This window comes from Nannospalax galili, unplaced genomic scaffold, assembly GCF_000622305.1.
Source record: "Nannospalax galili isolate Female #2095 unplaced genomic scaffold, S.galili_v1.0 scaffold1191, whole genome shotgun sequence".
In the NCBI taxonomy this organism is placed as follows: Eukaryota; Metazoa; Chordata; class Mammalia; order Rodentia; family Spalacidae; genus Nannospalax; species Nannospalax galili.
The window spans coordinates 1,884,858-1,905,756 of NW_008330570.1; the positions used below are offsets into that span (position 1 = coordinate 1,884,858).

A 20,899-nucleotide genomic window follows, 5' to 3' on the forward strand; every position below is an offset into this window, starting at 1 on the left:
TATCCAGTGCTGAAGTTTGAATCCAGGACTTTGTATATGCTAGGCAAGCCCTCTACCAACTTGAGCTACATCCCCATCCTGATAGAGAGTACTTTGAAGGGAAGGAATGGATAGATGACTGAATTGATGCCAATATCTGTCATTCTGAATAGGGACTATCTAAGGATGAACTATTTGTGAGTTTTTTGTATGTAGAAAGACAAAGCAGTTATCGTTAATTTATCTATCTTTAGGGTATCTAAAGGAGTTATCAGGTAGGCAGTTGGAAATAGGACTGGTAGACTAGAGATTATTGTTTGGACCAAAATAGACATGATAATTCTTATGTAACATTAGTAAAAACTGTGCACATAAATGCTTTGTGAATGATGGTATAGATTAAAAAGAAACTAGATTATAGAGAGAGCACTGAGAAACACCAACATTTAAAGTTCAAATGGAAGAAAAGACTGTAGTAAAAAAAATTGAGATAGAATGGTTAGTCTTAAGAAGATAATGCCAGGAAATATAACTTATAGCAGCATGGTGTGACAGGCAGCAGACCAGGTTGAAACAGTTCATGGAAATAGAGTTTAGTGATCCAGCTCATTCACTGAATTGAACATTCTAAGACAGCAGAGATCATGAGTTTTAGACAGTAGTCTTATTATCCCACAGTAATATTGTGAAATGAATCTCTTTGTGAATTAAAATGAAATACAGGGTAACTTTAGGGGTTAAGTGTAAGCATGGCCTGCTGGGTGTTTTATGATTTTATATCTAGTTACTTTTCCATCTTAAAAGAAAGACACTAATTTCATCAGAATTACAAACTGTCCAGGTGTAATTAATGACTTTAAAACTCAGTTTTATATTTCAGATTTCTTTAACCTTGTTGGCTTATGTAGTTGGGAATATTTAAATAGGTATTGCTTATCTGCTGCTTGCAGGCTTATCAGTAACAGCAGAACAAATAACTCCTCATGGTGCTGGAACTCGGAAGACAGAAACTAGAGTTGAAGAGGCATTTCGGCACAAACAAAGAAATCCAATGGATTCCTGGCACAACTCTGCAAATAAATGTGCTTGTGAGTATTTGAGATCATGTTGGCCAACAGTGGCAGCAACTGGGAATCACGCAGATTTGCTAAGATGAGGCCTACAAAACAGTGCTGCTGCCTGTCTGCAGCTCTTTATCTAATCTATCCTTCCAAAAGCGAAGAGCTTGTGAATTAAGATGCTGAGAGATGCTGAGTGAGAATTCTTTTTTTCTTTTTTCAACTTATTATTTTTATTTTATGTGAATGAGTGTATTGCTTGTATGTGTGTAAGCACGCCTATGTTGTGGAGGTCAGAAGAGGGCATCATCCCCTAGAACAGGAGTTATGAACGGTTGTTAGCTGCCATGTGGGTGTCTGGGAATCGAACCACTCTTAACCACTGAGCCATCTCTCCAACCCTGAGAATTCTGTTTCTTTTACTTTATTTGCTGTTTTCTGTACTTAATAGTGAAACACATTTGAAATATTTTCAATGTTTTACTGTGTTTTGAATAGAGATGTGGAGGCAGCAGACCTTTATCCATCCTATTCCCTACCCCTTATTGAACACTGTGCAGGATGTTCTTTTCATAGCAAAAAATGGAACTCTATTATCATATGGGAATGAATTATCTGGCAGGGGAAGTTGAGTCCTTTGAGGGAATATTTGATGCTGAGTTTGAGAAATCTGAGCAGCTTTGTCTAATCTTATGTGATGTATTTAGAGGGAGAAATAGTGTTCTAGATCTTCATAAAAAGTTGTTTTTAGCCGGGCGTGGTGGTGCACGCCTTTAATCCCAGCACTCTGAGGCAGAGTCAGGCGGATCTCTGTGAGTTCAAGGCCAGCCTGGTCTACATAGTGAGTTCCAGGACAGCTGGGGCTACAGAGAGACCCTTTCTCCAAAAAAAAAAAAAAAAAAAAAAACCAAACAAACAAACAAAAAACCCAAAACTTATTCTTGTTCATCTATTATATTTTTAAAAGATAGGTAAATGTTAAATACAGTCTTTATGTTTCATTAAAGAGAACCTGCCGTGAAGAGTTCATGCAATTCTAGTCTTAGTGTGCTCTTTCCCAAGTGATACTGAATTTGAGAAAATGAGTCATATCCACTTTAAAAAGTATATTTATATGTCAATATTTATATATTTTATTTTCTTTGAGAACTTCATACAAGTTCATATTCATTCTCATTTTATTCACTCCCACTCCTCCCAGATGTACCCTCCTACCTCCCTACACCCTCCCAATTTTGTGTCCTCTTTTTTGTTGTTGTTGAAATAAGCCATCGAGCCCAGCTAGTATTGCTCATATCTGCATGGGTTTGGAGCCATCCACTGGAGTACGGTCAACCTACAAGGTGCCACACCCTTAAAGAAAATTGACTACCCCTTTTCCAGAAGCCATCAACTGTCAATAGCTCTTCAGTTAGGGTGTGTGTGTGTGGGGGGGCGTCTTGTGAATTCATTAGTATTCTATACTAGAATGTTGACCAGCTTGATCTTGTGCAGGTCTGTGTAAGCAATTACAGCTGTATGTAGCAGTGTTGTCATGTCCAAAACATTTTGCTGAGGTTCTCCTGGACCTCTGGCTCTTAACAGTCTTTTCATACCCTTTTTCACCATGCTCCCTGAGCCTTGGGTGGGGGTGATATAGGTGTCCCATTTGTGGCTGAGTACTCCATGGACTCTTATTTTCTGTACTGTGATCAGTTGAAGTTTCTGCATTAACCACCATCTGTACAAAGAACTTCTCTGATGAGATCTGAGAGCTGTACATACTCACTTTTAAAAAACTTGTCCTCTTTGGATAAGTGGCATTTTTATGGAGAAAGTTTGAGAAGGAACTTAATTTAGTTGCCATGAAACCAGTTAAAGCTATTTTGGCCTAGTTGTAGCTCAGATCATGAATTGTGTGATATTAAACTTGATTTGAAATCCTTTTTTAAATATATTTTTTAATTAAAAATTTTTTTTGTATGAATGTATTGCCTGCATTTATATAAGTGTACCCATGTCATGCAATGCCTGCGGAAGTCAGAAGAGGGCATCGGATTCCCCTGGAACTGGAATTATGGATGCTTATTAGCTGCCATTTCGGTGCTGGGAATTGAACTTGGGTCTTCTGCAAGAGCAGTCAGTGCTCTTAACTGCTGAGCCATCTCTCCAACCCCTTGAAATCTTTTATAGTCTCTGAATCTGATACCAATGCTTAATAATGATAATACATTGAAAATTTTCTTTAAGAAGTTTTAATTTGGGGCTGGCATGATGGCTTAGCAAGTAAAGGCACTTGCTGTGTAAGCCTGATGATCTGAGTTCGAGCCATTGAACCCACATAAAGGGAGAAGAAGAGAACCAATTCCCCCAAATTGTCCTGTGACCTCCACATACATGCTGTGACACACATGCTCATGCCTTTAAGTTCATTTAAATACTAAAATTTTTTTAAAAATCTGTAGTGAGAGTTTTATTTTCTCTTACCAGTAGATGGCATGTGTGACACACGGTTTATCTGTTTTAGGCTAACATACTCAAACCTTAACTCTAAATGTCCCAAAAGGACAGTTACTTTCCTAAGGTCTTGGTTTTGGAAACAAGCTCAATTGTGTAATAAAAATTGACTGTAACAGTTGTGTCCCTAAATGGGCTTTTCAATAGAGTACACTCTAGATACATAAAGGATGTAATCTAGTAAGGATTAGGCCGTATATACATATGTTCCCACCATGTTAGTCCTGTGAAGATGCAGCACAGTGAGACAAAAGGCTCTCCTCTCAGAGTGCTTATGTGGCCTGTTCTTATTTTTCCAAAAATTCTGTTAACTATTAGAAATAATTATATTAGGAGGAAAACCTGCCTCTTCTTTCTATCTCCCAAAGAATAAGAACATGTTCTCTCTTTTTAGCTAAGATGAAAGAATAACAAGTGAACTTGCTTCAGGAGGACTTCTGGCTTTTGTGTAGGTAGTGTGTTGCATATAAAGAAATTGAACTGGCTGTGGGTTGAACAAAGTTCAGGCTTTTCTTTAAAGCTCTGGAGTTCCTAACATCACATTTTGGAATCAGAGGAAAATGGGCATCTTTTTCTGATCTTTAATGTGAATTGCATTAGCTTTTCATATAGCTAATGACATGATTATAAATGCCTGTCACCTGAGCTTGTTTATAAGCTTTTAATATTAGACTAATACAGAAATTTTCTTCTTCATGCTAATTAACCTATAACTATAAATTGTAAAAGTAGAAATGAAGGGAAAATCATGAAAAGGTAGTTCTAATCCTATTGAATTTTAAAGAACAAAATAAACTTTGAATCAAATGGCTAAATAATTTGAATTTGGATGAGTCCATAAACCTTTGGTTGATACACTCCTAGATAAGAAGGAATAGTAACAACTAGATATATCAATTCCTTATGAATACTCCCAGAAAGGGTTTGGAGTAGCATGTGAACCCCTATGCACTATTGATAGAATATCAGCTCATATTAAAGATTTGCAAATGCCTCAGTCACATAAACTTGCTTTACCAACTACATCTAATACATGTAAAGGATACTTAAAATTCTTGGGTCCCAGGTCCAGAAAGATGGCTCAGTATTTAACTTGTATTTATTTATTTATTTTTTTGTCTTTTTGAGACAGGGTCTCCCTGTAACCCCAGCCAGCCTGGAACTTGCTATGCAGATCAGGCTGGCCTTGAATTCACAGGTATCCACCTGCCTCTGCCTCCCAAGTGCTATTAAAGGTATGTGCCACCACACCCAGCTGGTTCAGCATTTAAGAGCACTGGCTGCTCTTGCAAGGACCCAGGTTCAGTTCCCAGCACCTCCATGGCAGTCATCTGTAACTCCAGTTCTGTGGGATTTGATGCCTTCTTCTGGTCTCCACAGGCATTGCACACATGTGGTGCATGTACATATGTGTAGTCAAAACACTCATACACATAAGATTAAAAAACAGCAACAAAAGAACCAGGTCCATCTTAACACCTGGAAGCCCCAAATAGCGACTCAAAGAGCTCATAATAATTTCTGTCATCGAAGAGCATACAACTTTTATAGGTTTGCTTATTCATATAATTGACAAAATGTTTATCTTCAACATTTTGTTAATGTCCTTGCATTAATATTAGAGGGTTTGGCTTTTTTATATATTCTGAGATAACTTTGCAATAAATTGATGCTGTTAGACAAACTATTTGTCTTAGAGGATGTTAACAATTGACTTATCAGATTGTTCACATGACCTATCGCAGAGCTTTTATTCATGATCATATATACTGTGGGAAATTCCATTTTCTGGAAAGAGAGGCAACAGAGATGTGTTTGTGGGCATACCTCTACCTATTCTGTCATGCAACATGATGTAAGAGCTGTCTTTGCATCCTCTTGCAGGCAAGGCAACCATCTTCCTGGTAGAAATCCAGGCTCTCTCCCCAAACTTTCTGGGCAGCTTGATAATATGATCATTCCCTAAATATATTATAAGGTTAGTCCCTGAGTGTTGAAAGTTAGGAATAGCTATAAAGTAGAATCTGTAGTAGTAGAAAAGATTAATGCTGAGCAAACACATATGGTAAGTAAAGTTTTAATTTTTTTCATTCTTCATAATTAATCTTTAACTTTCTATTTTACTTGTGAGAATTAGTCAATGTGGATATTAAGAGTTGTGTGTTAGACCAATATGGGTTTCTTCTTTTTGATCCTCAATAATAAATATGTAAAACAGGCATTGCACTCCAAGTTCTACATGCCTTTTTCCTTCTTTCTCATAAAACAGTTCGAGTTCGGAGAAAATCAAGGCGACGATCACAGTGGGGTAAAGGAATTATTAAGAAGAGGAAAGTCAATAATTTAAAAAAAGATGAAGAGGACACCAAATTTGCAGACTATGAGAACCATACAGAGGACAGGAAATTGCTGGAGAATGGAGAATTTGAGGTAAGCACTGACTGCCATGAAGAAAATGGAGAAGAGACTGGAGACTTGTCTATGACCAATGACGAATCTTCATGCGACATCATGGATATGGACCAGGGGCAGAGATTGAACAGTGGAGCAGGCGCAAAAGAGAACTTTGCATCGACTGAAGAGGAAAGTTCAAATGAGTCTCTGCTTGTCCACAGCAGTAGTTCTCTCAATCCAGATCAGAAATCTAGAAAAGAACCTTTCCTTAAAGGAAACTGTCTAAATGGTGAGGCCTCCACGGACAGTTTTGAAGGAATTCCAGTTCTGGAGTGTCAGAATGGCAAAGTTGAAGTAGTTCCTCTCTCTGGTAGTGGGGAAAAATCTAGTTCTGAACAAAAGAGTCTCTCAGAAGAGCAGTTGAAAGGTAAACCAGAAACTTCAAGTGAAAATCATGGAGCTGATCCTGAGAAACCAGAAGCACTGGAATGTAGCACCGACGAGAAGTTAGAGCCTGGGCCTGATGTGGAGGTTAAAGATGCGGAACTGGATAAAGAAGGTAGAGCTAATTCATTGGGTATTTTATCTGGTTTCTAGTAGCAGTAGTTGATTAATAGATTCCCAGAGCACTATACTCATTAAAGTTTTCAGCCCCTTCCATAGAAAAGTGTGCACATAGTACTAAATTTCGTTTGAAGTTTCAGAGGTTTCATGGTCCAGAATGCACTACTTTCTTGACTGCTTACTCTTACATGCCTGCCTGTCACTCCTGTCCTAAAGGATTTGTAACTAAAAGCCAAATAAATCCACAGGTGTAAAGAAGGAATTCTAACAGAAGAATTATTAATATGGGGTGGAGCAGGCAGAGATTTGGATAGCATAGCAGTATGGTATATTAGAAAGAGTCATACAAACAGATTAAGTTACTTCTCTTATTCATTATAATCATGCAACTTGAAGCTAGTTATACTCTTCAAGCCTGGTTTTTCATTTTGTAAACTAAACTTCAGAATAGTGTTGTTGCTGGGATTAACAATAAATAATTACCTCTCCTGGTTACTGACCATGTTACAGTATATTTATTCTAGGTAGTCATTGTTGGTTGAATCTGAGGGACATTTAGTCTAAGAGGCTCCATTGATTTGTAAGAGCAGTGGAGGAAAGCTGCATAATTCTCCCTGTTCTCAGAAAATCAGGATGTTCTACAGAACAGAAACTCCTGGATTCTCTTGATTATATGATTCTAAGAAAAAGCAGAAAAGGGGAGTAAAGATTGTCTAGCCCATCCTTGTTCATCATTATTCTTTATTACAAAATGGGATCAGTCAAGTTGGAGATGTACCCTAGGTTCTCCTATACCAGGTATCTTCAAGTTTTGTCATACTCTATAAATTGTGTGGAGTACGTAACTTTCCCTTAGGATTTAGGCTACGTTGAAAAAATTTTTTATCCTGCCAGTTTTCTAAGCCCTGTAATAGAATTGGGAAATAGAAGCATATTACTCAAAGTCTTGCTCTGTGTGTGTGTGTGTGTGTGTGTGTGTGTGTGTGTGTGTGTGACAGAGGAGTATGCTAGGTGTCCTCAGTCATGTTCCCTACAGCCAGCACTCTTCCTGTCTCCATCTCCCACAGTGCTGCACAGCTTGTGTGGTCATGCCCTTGTTTTTGAGGTGTGAGTATTAGGAATCCAAGCTCAGCTTCTCATTCTTGTACAACAGGCACTGTACCAACTGAACAATCTTCCTAACCCTTTATAAATAAGTACTTAGAGGTCAAGGTGGTTTTCCCTTCCTTTTTAATGAATATGTTTATCAGATGATATTGCAGTATAAGTTTGCTTTCATAGTTGTAATTTAGTTCTCTTTAATTTGGATTATTTATTAATAAAGAAAGTACCCCAAAATAAACACTATTATTTAATTTATTTATTTATTTGTCTTTTTGAGACAGGGTCACCCTGTAGCCCAACTATGTAGACCAGGCTGGCATTGAACTCAGAGATCGGCCTGCCTCTGCCTCCTGAGTCCTAGGATTAAAGGCATGTGCTACCATGCCCGGCTATAATTTCGTTTTAAAAATGTTTGTATTGGCTGGGCATGGTGGCGCACGCCTGTAATCCCAGCACTTGGGAGGCAGAGGCAGAGGCAGAGGCAGGCGGATCTCTGAGAGTTGGAGGCCAGCCTGGTCTCCATATCAAATCCAGGCCATCTGGGACTACAGGGAAACCCTGTCTCAAAAAAACAAAAAAAAAAAAAGTATTTATTAGTCAGTCGTGGTGGTGCATGCCTTTAATCCCAGCACTCGGGGAGGCAGAGGCAGGCAAACCTCTGGGAGTTCAAGGCCTACCTGGTCTACATAGTGAGTTCCAGGACAGCTGGGGCTACAGGGAGACCCTGTCTCAAAAATACCAAAAAAAAAGAAAAAAGTTTTTATTTTATTATATGAGTGTATTGCCAGCATGTTTGTAAGCACATCCATGTCGTACAATGCCCTTGGAGGTAAGAAGGACATCAGATTCCCTGGAGCTAGAGTTCCAGATGGTTGTTAGCTGCCATGTGGATTCTGGGACCTGAACTTGGGTCCTCAGCAAAAATAGCTAGTGCTATTAACTGCTTAGCCATCTCTCTAGCCCATAATTTCTTTAAATACAGTGTTCTTTACTCCAGAAAGGATTTGTTGTGGGTAAAAATTTAGTTGCTTACCCACAGAGTCAAGGGGGGAGTCATTTACCTCTCCCATCCAATCAGTCAACCTTAGCCGCATGTGAGGGGAGGAGCAGAGGATATATAAGCTTAGAACGCCAAGAGGCACCTCTCTCACCATTTTGTGCGGCTGTTGGGAGGTCACAGGATCTGTATTTGAGTGTGGACTTTACAGCACAGCTGTAAATGTGGGGCACCCACTCTTCTGTAAATAAACCCCTACTCTATGCTCTGTTAAAAAAGTAAAATAAAATATTTAAAAATTAGTTGCTTAATAATGATTTTCCTTTTACTGAGTGTAGTACATTCTTTTCTCTTTCAATTATAGGTGCTTCTAAAGTAAAGAAATACCGTAAATTAATTTTAGAGCAGGCGAAAACAACAAGCCTGGAACTGGTTCCAGAAGAGCCATCTGAACCTGTACCACCAGTGGTAGTTGATCATGAGAGACTGCAGGTATGCTTAGCTGCTTGTAGTCCATTTAAAAATGAACAAAATAATATTTGGAAGTATGTAAGCACTTTAATAAAAATAGATTTGGAAATTGCCACTTTAATCTAGGGATGATATAACTGTCTCGGAGTTTAAGAGTTTTATGTATTTTGAGGGTTTGAAATTACTGGAATAGTCTTGGCAATAAACTAGGTCTAGTGTCTTCTAATCATAGATGTTATTTTGTGCCCAATGATGCCTGTTGTTGAGACATTTGAATATAATGATTTCAGTTTGAATAATGGAATCTACTATATCTTACTCCCTTTCTTTGGATTTTTTTTTCTCCAGAAATTGCTTGATTTGTTGGTGGAAAAAAGCAACAATTTGGCAGTTGATCAACTTGAGAGACTGTATTCTCTTCTTAGTCAGTGCATCTATCGTCACAGGAAAGATTATGACAAATCATACCTTGTAGAGGTAAGTGTTCGCTTCATCTGTAGAATAAATACGTGCTTTTGCTAAGCCCATTATTTTCTATAGGTAACTGAAGAATGTTGTGAAGATTTAAAATTAGAAGACTCGAGGGCTGGGGTTAGGGCTTAGTGGTAGCACATCAGTTACCTAGCATGTGTGAGGCCTTGGGTTTGGTCCTTGCTACCCCCAAAAAGAAAAAATAACTATATATTATAGTTTGAAGAATAAAGCCTTTCAGTACCAATTTGTCTCAGTAAATAAGGTATCAAATTCCTAGTCTAGCAAAAGATAGAAACCCATGGCTCTGGGTTGGCAAATATACAGAATAATGTATTATAATTCTCTTCTCCCTTGTTTGTTATGGACATATATCATCACTTGAGCCTGTTTGGTGTGGCTTGGCCCCACGATCCCTTCCATTGCAGATCTAAAGAGCTAGGTAGGGGCAGAAGGATCAGAAGTTCTAGATCATCCTCAGTTAAATAGCAAGTTAAAGGCCAGTGTGGGATACATGAGACCTTGTCTTTAAAGAAAAAAAAAAAAAAAAAAAAGAAAGAAAGAAAAAAGAGGTAGGAGCCACAGGAAACAGAACTTGTCCTTTTGCTTAGATACTTTTTAGCCTTTCTAGCCAGCTTGAACCAAAAAAAGTTCTTCCCGTGTAAGTCTTTTTCATATATTTTTTCATATTTAATCTGTGCTGCTGCTTTCTGATGTTACCTGAGCAAATGTAATCCCACTTCGTCCTACTGGATGGCTGAGCAACTTAGATTCTCTTTGTTCATTAGCCTATTAGTTTATGTGGTAGTCTAGCTATGAAATATTTATCAAGTACTCTCAGTACCAGATACTGTGCTAGGTGTTTGGGATGCAAAGCATGAGAAATTTCTTGTTCTAATGGAACATTTCTAATGTTGAGGCTATTAAAGATTTATATGGAGAGGATATGGCTTTTTTTTTTTCCTGAGTAATAAGGAGCATTAGATTTATTGTCTTGGGGGTGCTGGTGACTGACATCAATGAGGCCTTGCACATGCTAGGCAATCATTCTACTACTACCAAATTATATCTCTAGCCTTAGGGACATTAGAGTTGAGTCAAAACAAGACAGCATTTAGAGTTATTTTGGAGGGCAGGATGGCTTATTTGAAGCTCCTGACACTCACTCGTTCCTCTACACAGAAGAACTGAAGCAACAGGTGCATAGCTGCATATTGAGGTGTGACCATGGAAGAACACTGAAGTTTAGTAGAAAAGCAGAAGCTTTGTAAAAACCTGGAGAACTGGGATAGCACAAGAAGAAACAAAATATTCTATTACTGTGCTGGACAGCTTTAGTGTCAACTTGACACACCTGGGTTGAGGGAGCCTCAATTGGGGAATTGCCTTCATTGGACTGGCCTGTGGCCATGTCCATGGGGCACCTTCTTGATTGTTGAGTGATGTGGGAGGGCCCAGCCCACTGTGGATGGTGCCACCCCTGGGCAGGTGGGCCTGTGTTGCATAAGAAAGCAGGCTGAGCAGGGGCCAGGGGAGTAAGCCAGCAAGCAGCATTCCTCCATGACCTGTGCTCCAACTCCTGCTTCCAGGTTCCTGCCCTGAGTTCCTATCTTGGGCTCCTGGATGAACTGTGACCCGGGATATGTAAGATAAATAAACCATTTCCTCCCCACGTTGGTATTGGTCAGAGTGTTTAGTCACAGCAATGGAGAGACAAACAAGACAATCGCCTGTTGCCCCAGAGCCACAGCCTAAGAAGATTGTCTCCTCTCTGCAGGAGTAAAGCAGAGAGAATCCCAGAAAAAACTCGTAGTGCAAATACTGGAAGATACTGCTATTGGAAAGTCATGTGGCCCCTGCAGGTTTATAGCCTAAATAAATAAGAGAACTGAAATCCACACAATAGTGTGACTTTGGAAAAGGAATTCCCATCATCTCCCAGTGAACTGCCAGGGTTCTATAATCAAGAGCCATCTTGAAAAGGGGCCTGTTTTCTGAATTTGGACTGCTCTAGGAGTCAGAAAATTCTCTATCTGTAGGACCCTCCACATTCATTCCCCTGCACTGGCTCTGCTCATCTTGTAACTACCTCACAAGTCAGACTTGGCTCAATAATTACTCTAAACTAGAACCAATGAGAGTGTTACCTAGTGGGAAAAGGTTATTACAGTGTAGAGGATAATAGAGGGGACTGTCCACAGAACAATGAGATTGGGAAGTCTGTTCCCTGAGACCTGGGGCATGGCTAGTCACATGTGGTTTTCTTGGAGTGCCAGGACTAACAGCAGTTTCCTATAGGATTCTTTACTCATCTCCTGCTGCCCTGCATGGGCACCTGCCACCAACAAGGCCAAAAAAGAATTCAGATATTCCACTGCTCCCCTGCTTGCAGAAGTGTGTTGGTACAGTCTTGCTCTATATCATGTTGATGCACAGGCTAAAAAGTTTAGAGAAAACTTAGGCACCAGCCACATTCACTCTCTTTCCTTTGAGTATTTCAGCTGAGAGGAATTTCCCCAGCTCTAGCTGCATCCCACTGGCCCTTGATCCCTGGTGGACACTACAAGTGAGACAGTTGGGAGAGAAAAACCTCAAGCTGTCTCCCACTCCTTGAGCACATACAGCTTGGGGTGGGGATGGGAGTCTGTGGTTCTGTTCCTGACTGAGTATAGCCACAGAGGCAGCAGAGTAAAATAACAGTTTGCTACCCCTACAACTGTGTAGCTCACCTTACTCATTGCCCCTATACCTTGTCTTATCATACATTGCTGATAGATTAGGTATGAATGTCAATTTCTGGACTCCTCCTTTGTCCATTAAGCATCTGAGTTGGAATTATTGTCTTAACTGGAGGACAGATTCTTCAGGCCTCTCATCAAAATGGAATAGGCAATACCAGAGACTCATTTAAGTAACAGGGCCAATCCAGCAGTGCTTGAGTGTACATATGGTAATCAGAGGACAACTTGCAGGGCTAGATTCTTTCCTTTTACTATGTGGGTCCCAGGGATCGAACTCAGGATGTCAGGCTTAGAGGCAGGTGCCTTTACCTGCTGAGCCATCTTGCTGGCCCAAGAGGATATTTAAAAAACAAAATGAAATAGACCAAGAGTGTTATGAGATTGAATCAGTAATAAATATCTCCAAGAACTAGATGGCTTCACTGCTGAATCTTAGCAAACTTTTAAAGAGGAATTAGCACCAGTGTTTCTCAAACTATTTTATAGAATTTAAAAGGAGAAAACATTTCCAGACTCGGTCTGTGAGACTAGCATTACTGGGTACTAAAACCTGACAATTACAAAAAGGAAATTTTAGACCAATAGTCTAATGAATATGAATGTGGAAATCCTCAACAAAATACTAGTAAATTGAATTCAGCGGTGTATCAAAAAGATAATATACCATGATCATATTGGTTTGATTTCAGGGAGGGAAGGATGATTCAACACACACAAATCGAGTATAATGCATCCCCTTGAATAGAGTGCAGAATGAAAACATATTTTCTCAATAGATGCAGAAAAAGTATTTGATAAAATTCAGTATCTCTTCATGATTAAAAACTACAAACAGCCAGGCAGAGGCAGGTGGATCTCTGTGAGTTCAAGGCCAGCCTGGTCTTCATAGTGAGTTCCAGGACAGCTGGGGCTACAGGGAGACCCTTTCTCAAAAAAAGACCAGAAAAAAAAGCTACAAACAGCTTGGCGTAGTGGCACATGCCTTTAATCTTAGGAGGCAGTGGCAGGTGGATCTCTGTGAGATCAAGGCAAGTTCCAGGCCAGCTGGAGCTACAAGAAAACCCTGTCTCAAAAAGACAAAAAAAAACCAACAACAAACCCAAAACCACCCCCCCCAAATAAGCAAATTATATATAGAAAGGTTTTTTATTTTATTTTATTTTATTTTATTTATTTATTTATTTATTTATTTACCAGGCTGGCCTTGAAATCACAGAGATCCACCTGCTTCTGCCTCCCAAGTGCTAGGATTAAAGGTGTGCGCCACCACACCCGGCATATAGAAAGTTTTATACTTGTTAAAAACTGTATATGACAAACCTAGAGCTAACATCGTGCATGGGAAAAAAACCTAAAAGCGTTTTCTCTAAGATGCAGAACAAAACAAGATAGCACTAGAAATTTTAGACAGTACATTTATGCAAGAAGAAATAAAAGGTATACAATAAGTGAAATTATTCCTACATGTTAATGATATGATTCTACACATCGAAAAATACTTCAACTAGTAATTTTTCTATACACCAATAATGAATTTGCCAAGAGTAAAATCGGTTTTAGTCACAATAACCAGGTTGGGTGGGGAGGACTAGGAATAAACTAAGGAAATGAAAAAAAAAAATTACAAAATAGTGATGAAACAAATGAAATGCCTGCCCATGTTCATAGGTTTGAATTACCAATATTGCTAAAATGTTTATACCACTCAATGCAATCTACTGATTCAATGAAATCCCCATCAAACACCAGTGACATTCTTCAGAGACCCAGCAAAACACAGTCTTAAAATTCATAGCACTTCACAAAAGAACCTAAATAACCAAAACAGTCTTGAGAAAAAGAAGGAAGCTGGAGGCATCACATTACTAATTTTAAGATAGACTATACTTCCATAGTAACCAAAACAGAGTGATATGGCCATAAAAACAGACAGCAGAGACCAATGAAACAGAATAGAAAGCCTAGTAATAAATCCATTCATCATCAGCCAACTAAGTTTTCAACAGTATATCAAAAATTTACTTTGAAGAAAGAAAAGCCTCTTTAGCAATTGGTGCAAGGAAAACTAGATGTCCACAGGTAGATTGAAGCTTGACCTCTAGCCCTCACCCTGTAGAAAACCTCAAAACAAGTCAGGCACCTTATTGGAAGATCTCTGAAGTCTGAAGCATAGAGAAAACACTTTAAGATGTTGATACAAATAGTGGTGTCTTGGATAGGACTCAAACCCACAGGAAACAAAAGGAAAAATTGACAATTGAGATTATATCAAATGAAAAGGCCTTTTGCACAACAAAGGGAAAAAATGACCATAATAAAGAGGCAACTTACAGAAGAGGAGAAAGTATTACCAGTGATTCACCTGGCAAAGGATTAATATCCAGAATGTATAAAGAGCTCAAAAATGTAACTAGAGGAAACACAGATGGCAATAATATATGCAAGAATGTTCAGTATTATTAGTCATCAGTGAAGTGTAAATCAAAACAAATGGGTTACCATCTCATTCCCATTAGGATGGTTATTTGCAAAATAGAAAAACCAACAACAACAAAACAATTACAAATGCTAGTGATGTGGAGAAAATGGAACCCTTAGACACTGTTGATGGGTAATGAAAGTTAGTATAGCCACTATGGGAAACTGTATAGAGATTTTCCCAGTAAAACCCCTAAAAGAATAACCATATGATTCAGCTGTACCATTCCTTGGTATGTAAAAGAGAGACCTGCACACCCTAATTGCTGTGGCATTATTCACGAGAGCTATGATATAGAATCAGCGTAGGTTACTATCTACAGGTCAGTTATAAAGAATGTAGTACTGTCATTGTCAGCATAATGGGTCAAACTAGGGGTCATTTAAGTAAAATAAGGCAGTACATAGACAGGTATCACATGTACTCTTCATATGTGGAAACAAAAAAAGGGCAATATGTAAGTAGAAGGATTGCTAAGGACTGGGGTAGGTGCTTGGATAAGTAGAGAGAGGAAGGATGTGTGGACATAAAGCATGATATGCGTATATAGAAGCATCATAGTGAATTGTGCTAATTTGTATAATTAATGTGCTAATTATAATTAAATAAAATCGAAAACTTAAAATTATTCTTGACATTTGTTAAAATGGCAATTTATCAGTGAGATAAGATACAGATGTATATATATGTATACACATAATGTATGTTTCAAAACATGCTACACATAAGTATATACAGTGTAAAGAAAGAAAAGAAATACAACCAAATGCAATATATTCATTGGATTCTAGGTAGGTAAAATTCAAATATATTTTGGGTGGCAAATAAGTAAATAAAATTACTTTATAATCACATTTTATGAGTTTCATTTTTTAAAAGCTGTGTAAGTTGTGGGGCTGGAGAGATGGCTCAGTGGTTAAGATGACTGCTCTTGCAGAGGACCTGGGTTTGATTCCCAGCACCCACATGGCAGCTATGAACTGTCCTTAACTCCAGTTCCAGGGGATTTCGAAGCTCTCTTCTGACTTCCGCGGCACAGTACGACACGGGGTGCACTCTGCAGGCAATATACTCATACACATAAAATAAAAATAATAAAATATTTTTTAAAAAGCTATGTAAATTCTTTAATATATAGGAGTTACTGGAGAGTACAATGAGAAAATAAAACATTACCATGATCCATCCTCTAGAGGATACTAGTTAGTATTAATCTTTTGGAATGTCTTCCAGTGTTTTAAGATGTCTATAATACATGAAAATATGTGAATATGTTCTTAAATTTTACTCATATATTTTATGATTTGATTTTTTTCCCTTTCTCAGCAATGAAAGATAAAGCATTTAGTAAAAGTGATTTTGATTATTATTATAGAACAACTTATTAATCAGACAATAATCTGTTAGTATTGATAAAATAGAATTTTGTTGGAGCTGTTTAAAGGTAGGGAAAAAATATTTTAGTTGTATTTGATACTTGCCTATCATAATGTGTATACAGTGAACAGTTCTGTTCTACAATTTTTTCATTCAAAGAAGCTTGAATGAACTGCATATATCTGTGAATGGAATTGGGAAATTTTATAATTTAGGAGGATTTAGGGAGGAAAAGAATTGGAAGAATCAGTAGTGAGGGACTTTGCTGGTGGTGGTGATGGTGGTGGTGATGGCAGCAACTCCTTCTGACCCTTTTCCCCTTTTCATCTGGGATTAGAATGAAAAGGCTCAGAAACAGGATGCATTCTATTTTATGACATACACTTGCTACAGTGAACACATCTAGTTTGCTTTGGTAAAGTCAGTAGAATGTATTACTAAGGAAGGGCCTGGACTCTGGCTTGAGGCTGCCTGTGTTCAAATTCTGACTTTGGCTGTGGTGGTGCATGGCATGTAATCACAGCACTCTTGGGGCATGTCGGGGGTGGCTGGAGGGAGGTATGTTGAACCTGGGGACTGCAAGTTGGAGACCTGCCTAGGCTACTTAATTCCAGGCCAGCCTAGTCTACCTACTGAGCCTATCTCTCAAAACAAAACAAGAATAAAATTCAGAAAGACCTTGCCTCTTATTGACTGTCAGATTATTTATTCTCTTCTGTGCCTCAGTTTCTTGATTTGTAAAATGGGGTTCTGTAGGCTTTGACATTATTGTGAAAATTAAGTTAAATTACATATATGAGCTTTATATATATAAATGTATATCTTGCGTACCTATTATATTTATGTATGTATTTTGAGTATATTTCCTAGTACAGTATCTGGCATCTTAAGTTACTCATTGAGTGTTGCTATATTTGCCATCCCCATTGCCAAAGAATAAAATAAGTACTTAGAATTGTCTAGGGCAGATGGTTTTACAGAGTAGCTGTAAAAATATTCAAATTTGAACTAGTATCTCAAAATCTTTGTCTAAAAATTTCATTGAAATCTTTCATGATGAGGATTCCTTTGTCCTTCTCCAAATGGATAACGTGTCCTTCTTTCTTACAGGAGATGGAAAGAACAGTTCATATGTTTGAGACATTCCTCTGAACTTCTCGAGATGAGTGGTTTATCCTCTCCCATCTGCTCCTGATGAGCAGTTTTCTGAGCCATTGGATTTCAGATTGCACCAATCATGTGCAGAGCCTTGGTGTAAAGTGCTCGCCCACTCATTCTTTCTCTCTGTTGAATTTGGTGCTATTGTCTCAGGTACCTGAAACCAACCAGCCTACAAGAACCAAACAAAACTTCAGAAACATGTTGTATTTTCCACAATAAAAAATACAACCCCACAGCTTGGAGATTTTGGTGCTACAGAAGCCGTGTCTGTGCTGCTCCTCTTTTCATGCACTCTTTTGGAGATTCTCTCTTAAGGAGCAGACCAGCAAACCAGAGGAAACTGGATGGGGCAGTTCTAACTGTATTGAATTGGTTAAATAGTGGCACATGTTTTTTAATTTTTTCCTCCTTTCTGGCCCTTTGATCATATTCCCCTCCCCCTGGGTGATGGACTAAAACCTGTTTTAGACTTGGCTATGGTGTATTTTGGTGGGAAACTGAAGAAACTGGGTGAAATTAGATTAGGCTCTTTAGAACTGCCTTTAATGTGCCTTTTTATTCATTTGAGAAAGATGAGGCTACATGGATGGGTTCATTTGTAGCAGAGTGATTACAATGTTTTCTTTGGTCACAACCTTGAAAATAAGTTTTAATACTCAGTGTCATTAAGAGACAACCATGTTCTGGTATTTAAACGCCTGTCTTGGTCTCAAAACAATCAAGTTACTCAGTAAGCCACATAATATACTAAGCTGGCAGACTTTCCCGTATGGTCTGTTTCTAGTTAAGAAATGTACTAAAGCAGCAACAAATGATACGCAGTCCACAAAAACCCACATATTTTTTCATATTTGCTGACAATGATGACCAGAAAATAGACAGTGGCCATTCTTCTGTCAGAGGCAATTTAATAGTTATTCATGTTTCAGTTACCAGAGAAAAGTGCTTTTCATGTGTAGTCAATTGTTATTGTTTTGTTTTAAAGCCAGGACTTGCCAAATGGACAGAAAAGAGAGGAATTTGTCAGAAACACTGTAAAATTCATTTTCTGTATAATTGCAAGTGAGCTCTGGTATGTCCTTGAATAACAGTATTAACATTTAAATCCTTTCCCATAAGCGTATCCTCACAACTCTTCATTTTATTTGGAACCCATTTTGAATCTTGTTGAATGATTTCTGTGAATTGTACTTACCTGAAACTAATTATGAGTTACTAATTTTACAAAAACTTTCTATAAATTTAAAAACACAGTCTAGGCAGTGCAAAGAGGCAAAGGGAGTGCAGTGACATTTTTTATGAGATAATTTTTAAACAAGGTATAGAAAAATTTGCAGACAAGTTGGCTTGCTATATTCGTTTATTATAGCTGTTAGCTGCAGGTGTGTCTTTCCAATATATGCAACACATGTAGTTTGGGTTTTAATTAGGGCACATGGTCTTGGACTACTGCAGAGATACTGAGCTACCTCAGCTTTTTGTCTTTTAGTTACCAACAGTGTTTACAGGATCCTGTAATCACTTTGCCACCGTTTACATGCTGAAGCTAAGGTACTTGTCCCCTCTCTCTGGCTGTTTGTAGTGTGCACACAGCACACTCTGGCCTCAGCTACTGCAGTATCCCAAGTGCTTCTTTGCATTTACCTTTACATTTACTGCCTTCTAATTCTAGCTTAATTTTTTTTAATGGCACTTGTTTTCTTTATGCCTAGTCTATGAGGTTTTCATAGTATTTAGTCAGTCATATAATTCAGGATGCTACCATGTAGACACACTGTATTTTTAAGGTGGACAAGTATGATAAACGATGAACCATTTTAAAGGGGAGGTGATTTGAAACCTCTAATTTGATTATTGGGAGGATTTTCATGCTTTCTTTAGTATTTATTACCATCATACCAGTGCAAACTATTTTACTGTCTAATACATTAGCATTTTGTATTTTGATGGAAGTTGTTACAGAATTTAAAGATTTGATGAAATAAGATGTAGCAGATTTTTTGTAGCAAGTTTCTGGTAAAAGGGTTTTTTGCAAGTCTCAGGTTCTTGCTGCACTATTTTCTTTTTTAGTATTTATTCCAGTTACTCTAATTCAGAAGCATTCTGTTCAAGTAACAGCAGCACTTGTGAAAGGAAGAAAACCACACGTTTCTCAGTAGGTTTCTAAATTTGTGCAAGTTAAGATGTTAGCTATCAGTGAGTTTGACAAGGGAAATTTATTTATGTATGGCATTAAAAATGCTTCCAAAAGATCAAGTCTTTGTTTTTGTTTATCCTTGATGTAGATGGAGGAATCAGAGTCAACCTCAGTATAGGAACTGCCACTTTGAACAGTTTAGGTCTTAAAGAGAAAGCCAATCTCATGCCAATGGGGGAGAAATGAGCTGAAATTGTACCAACTCTTCAGGCCCCTTTCCCCCCAAAGAAAAACACACTATACCAGTTTTGCTTATTTTACAGATATCTGGTGGTTCTATAGATTAAAGCAGCTTGTGAAATTATCCAAGTCGATTCAGTTTTAACTTTCTGTAAAGTTCTTAATTTTTGCTGTATAGCATTGGCAAAAATAATGTATAAATTGACCTCTGTTCTTACTTCCTATGTGAGCATTATAAATGATAAGCTCCTGTGTAAAACCTTGCTCAGATCAGTAAACTATGTATCACAGCCCAGCCCAGCAGTAGTTCATGCTCAGCTCTGGGACCCTGGGAGCTTCTTGAAGATGATGGAACCACATTAGGGTTGAAACCGATGGCTGTGGAGTTCATCGTGTTTTTGAGCTTGAATCTTACCTGTGATTAATTTTTTTAATGTCCTTTCATGACTTGATTTTTCTCATATGCCAATGTAATTTGTAGGCTTACTGGATTTTATTTTTCGGCAGTGGGGTGGTAATTTCTTATCTTCCCTTTTTGATTAAGTTGGTTCAGCTATGGTGCTATTCAGTAGGTATCTTCAGTGTCAGGTCCCGTAGCTGAATGCCATTGCTGTTATGATTATTATTTGTAATCATATTGTAAGCTTGAATTTAGGCTTGTACCTGCATCTTTTATATTCTGTACATTTGGTTACGTAGATTTTGGGAGTCCTATTTGGTTTCAGTCATGTATGTCTACTTTGTAGAGTAAGTAGACGCCATCAACTATGGTCTGTTTTGGGTTTGTAGTTTAATTTAGAATTGTGTTAAATTGATGTTTTGCATTTGACTTCATTTTACATTAGTTTGGAGTAAATTATTTAATTTTTGAATTCTGGAATTTGAACATTTACTGTAATTTGTAATATAACTGCTGTGAAATACTTGAATAAAGATGATAAGAAAAACATGTCTTTCTAGCATGACTGTGATCACTGTTGGCTGCAGATGCTGAAGTCATCCGTTTTAGGGAGAGTGCATATCAGTGTTTAGTAAGACTGCCCCAAATCTTCTTATACATTCCTTCTAGATTTTAAGTATGCCTCTGGATTTTTTTTTAGCCATATATATATATATTTTTTTTTTCCATTAAGAAAGTATAGTTTTGAGGCTGGAGAGATGGTTCAGTGGTTAAGAGCACTCACTGACTGCTCTTGCAGAGGACCCAGGTTCAATTCCCAGCACCCACAT

General features: G+C 38.0%; 1 protein-coding gene across 2 annotated transcripts in view; it reads left to right on the top strand.

Moving 5' to 3' along the window:
- Atad2b (ATPase family AAA domain containing 2B) overlaps positions 1–20,618 on the top strand; it is a 163,464-nt gene extending 142,846 nt beyond the window's left edge. For both annotated transcript variants that reach the window (XM_017802216.2, XM_008848859.3), the window contains exons 24-28: positions 930–1,067; positions 5,803–6,486; positions 8,957–9,084; positions 9,412–9,540; positions 17,242–20,618. In XM_017802216.2, the coding sequence (XP_017657705.1) occupies positions 930–1,067; positions 5,803–6,486; positions 8,957–9,084; positions 9,412–9,540; positions 17,242–17,283 (1,121 nt within the window). In that variant the 3' untranslated portion in view covers positions 17,284–20,618. The remainder of the gene's footprint in view (positions 1–929; positions 1,068–5,802; positions 6,487–8,956; positions 9,085–9,411; positions 9,541–17,241) is intronic.
- Positions 20,619–20,899: the final 281 nt, after the last annotated feature.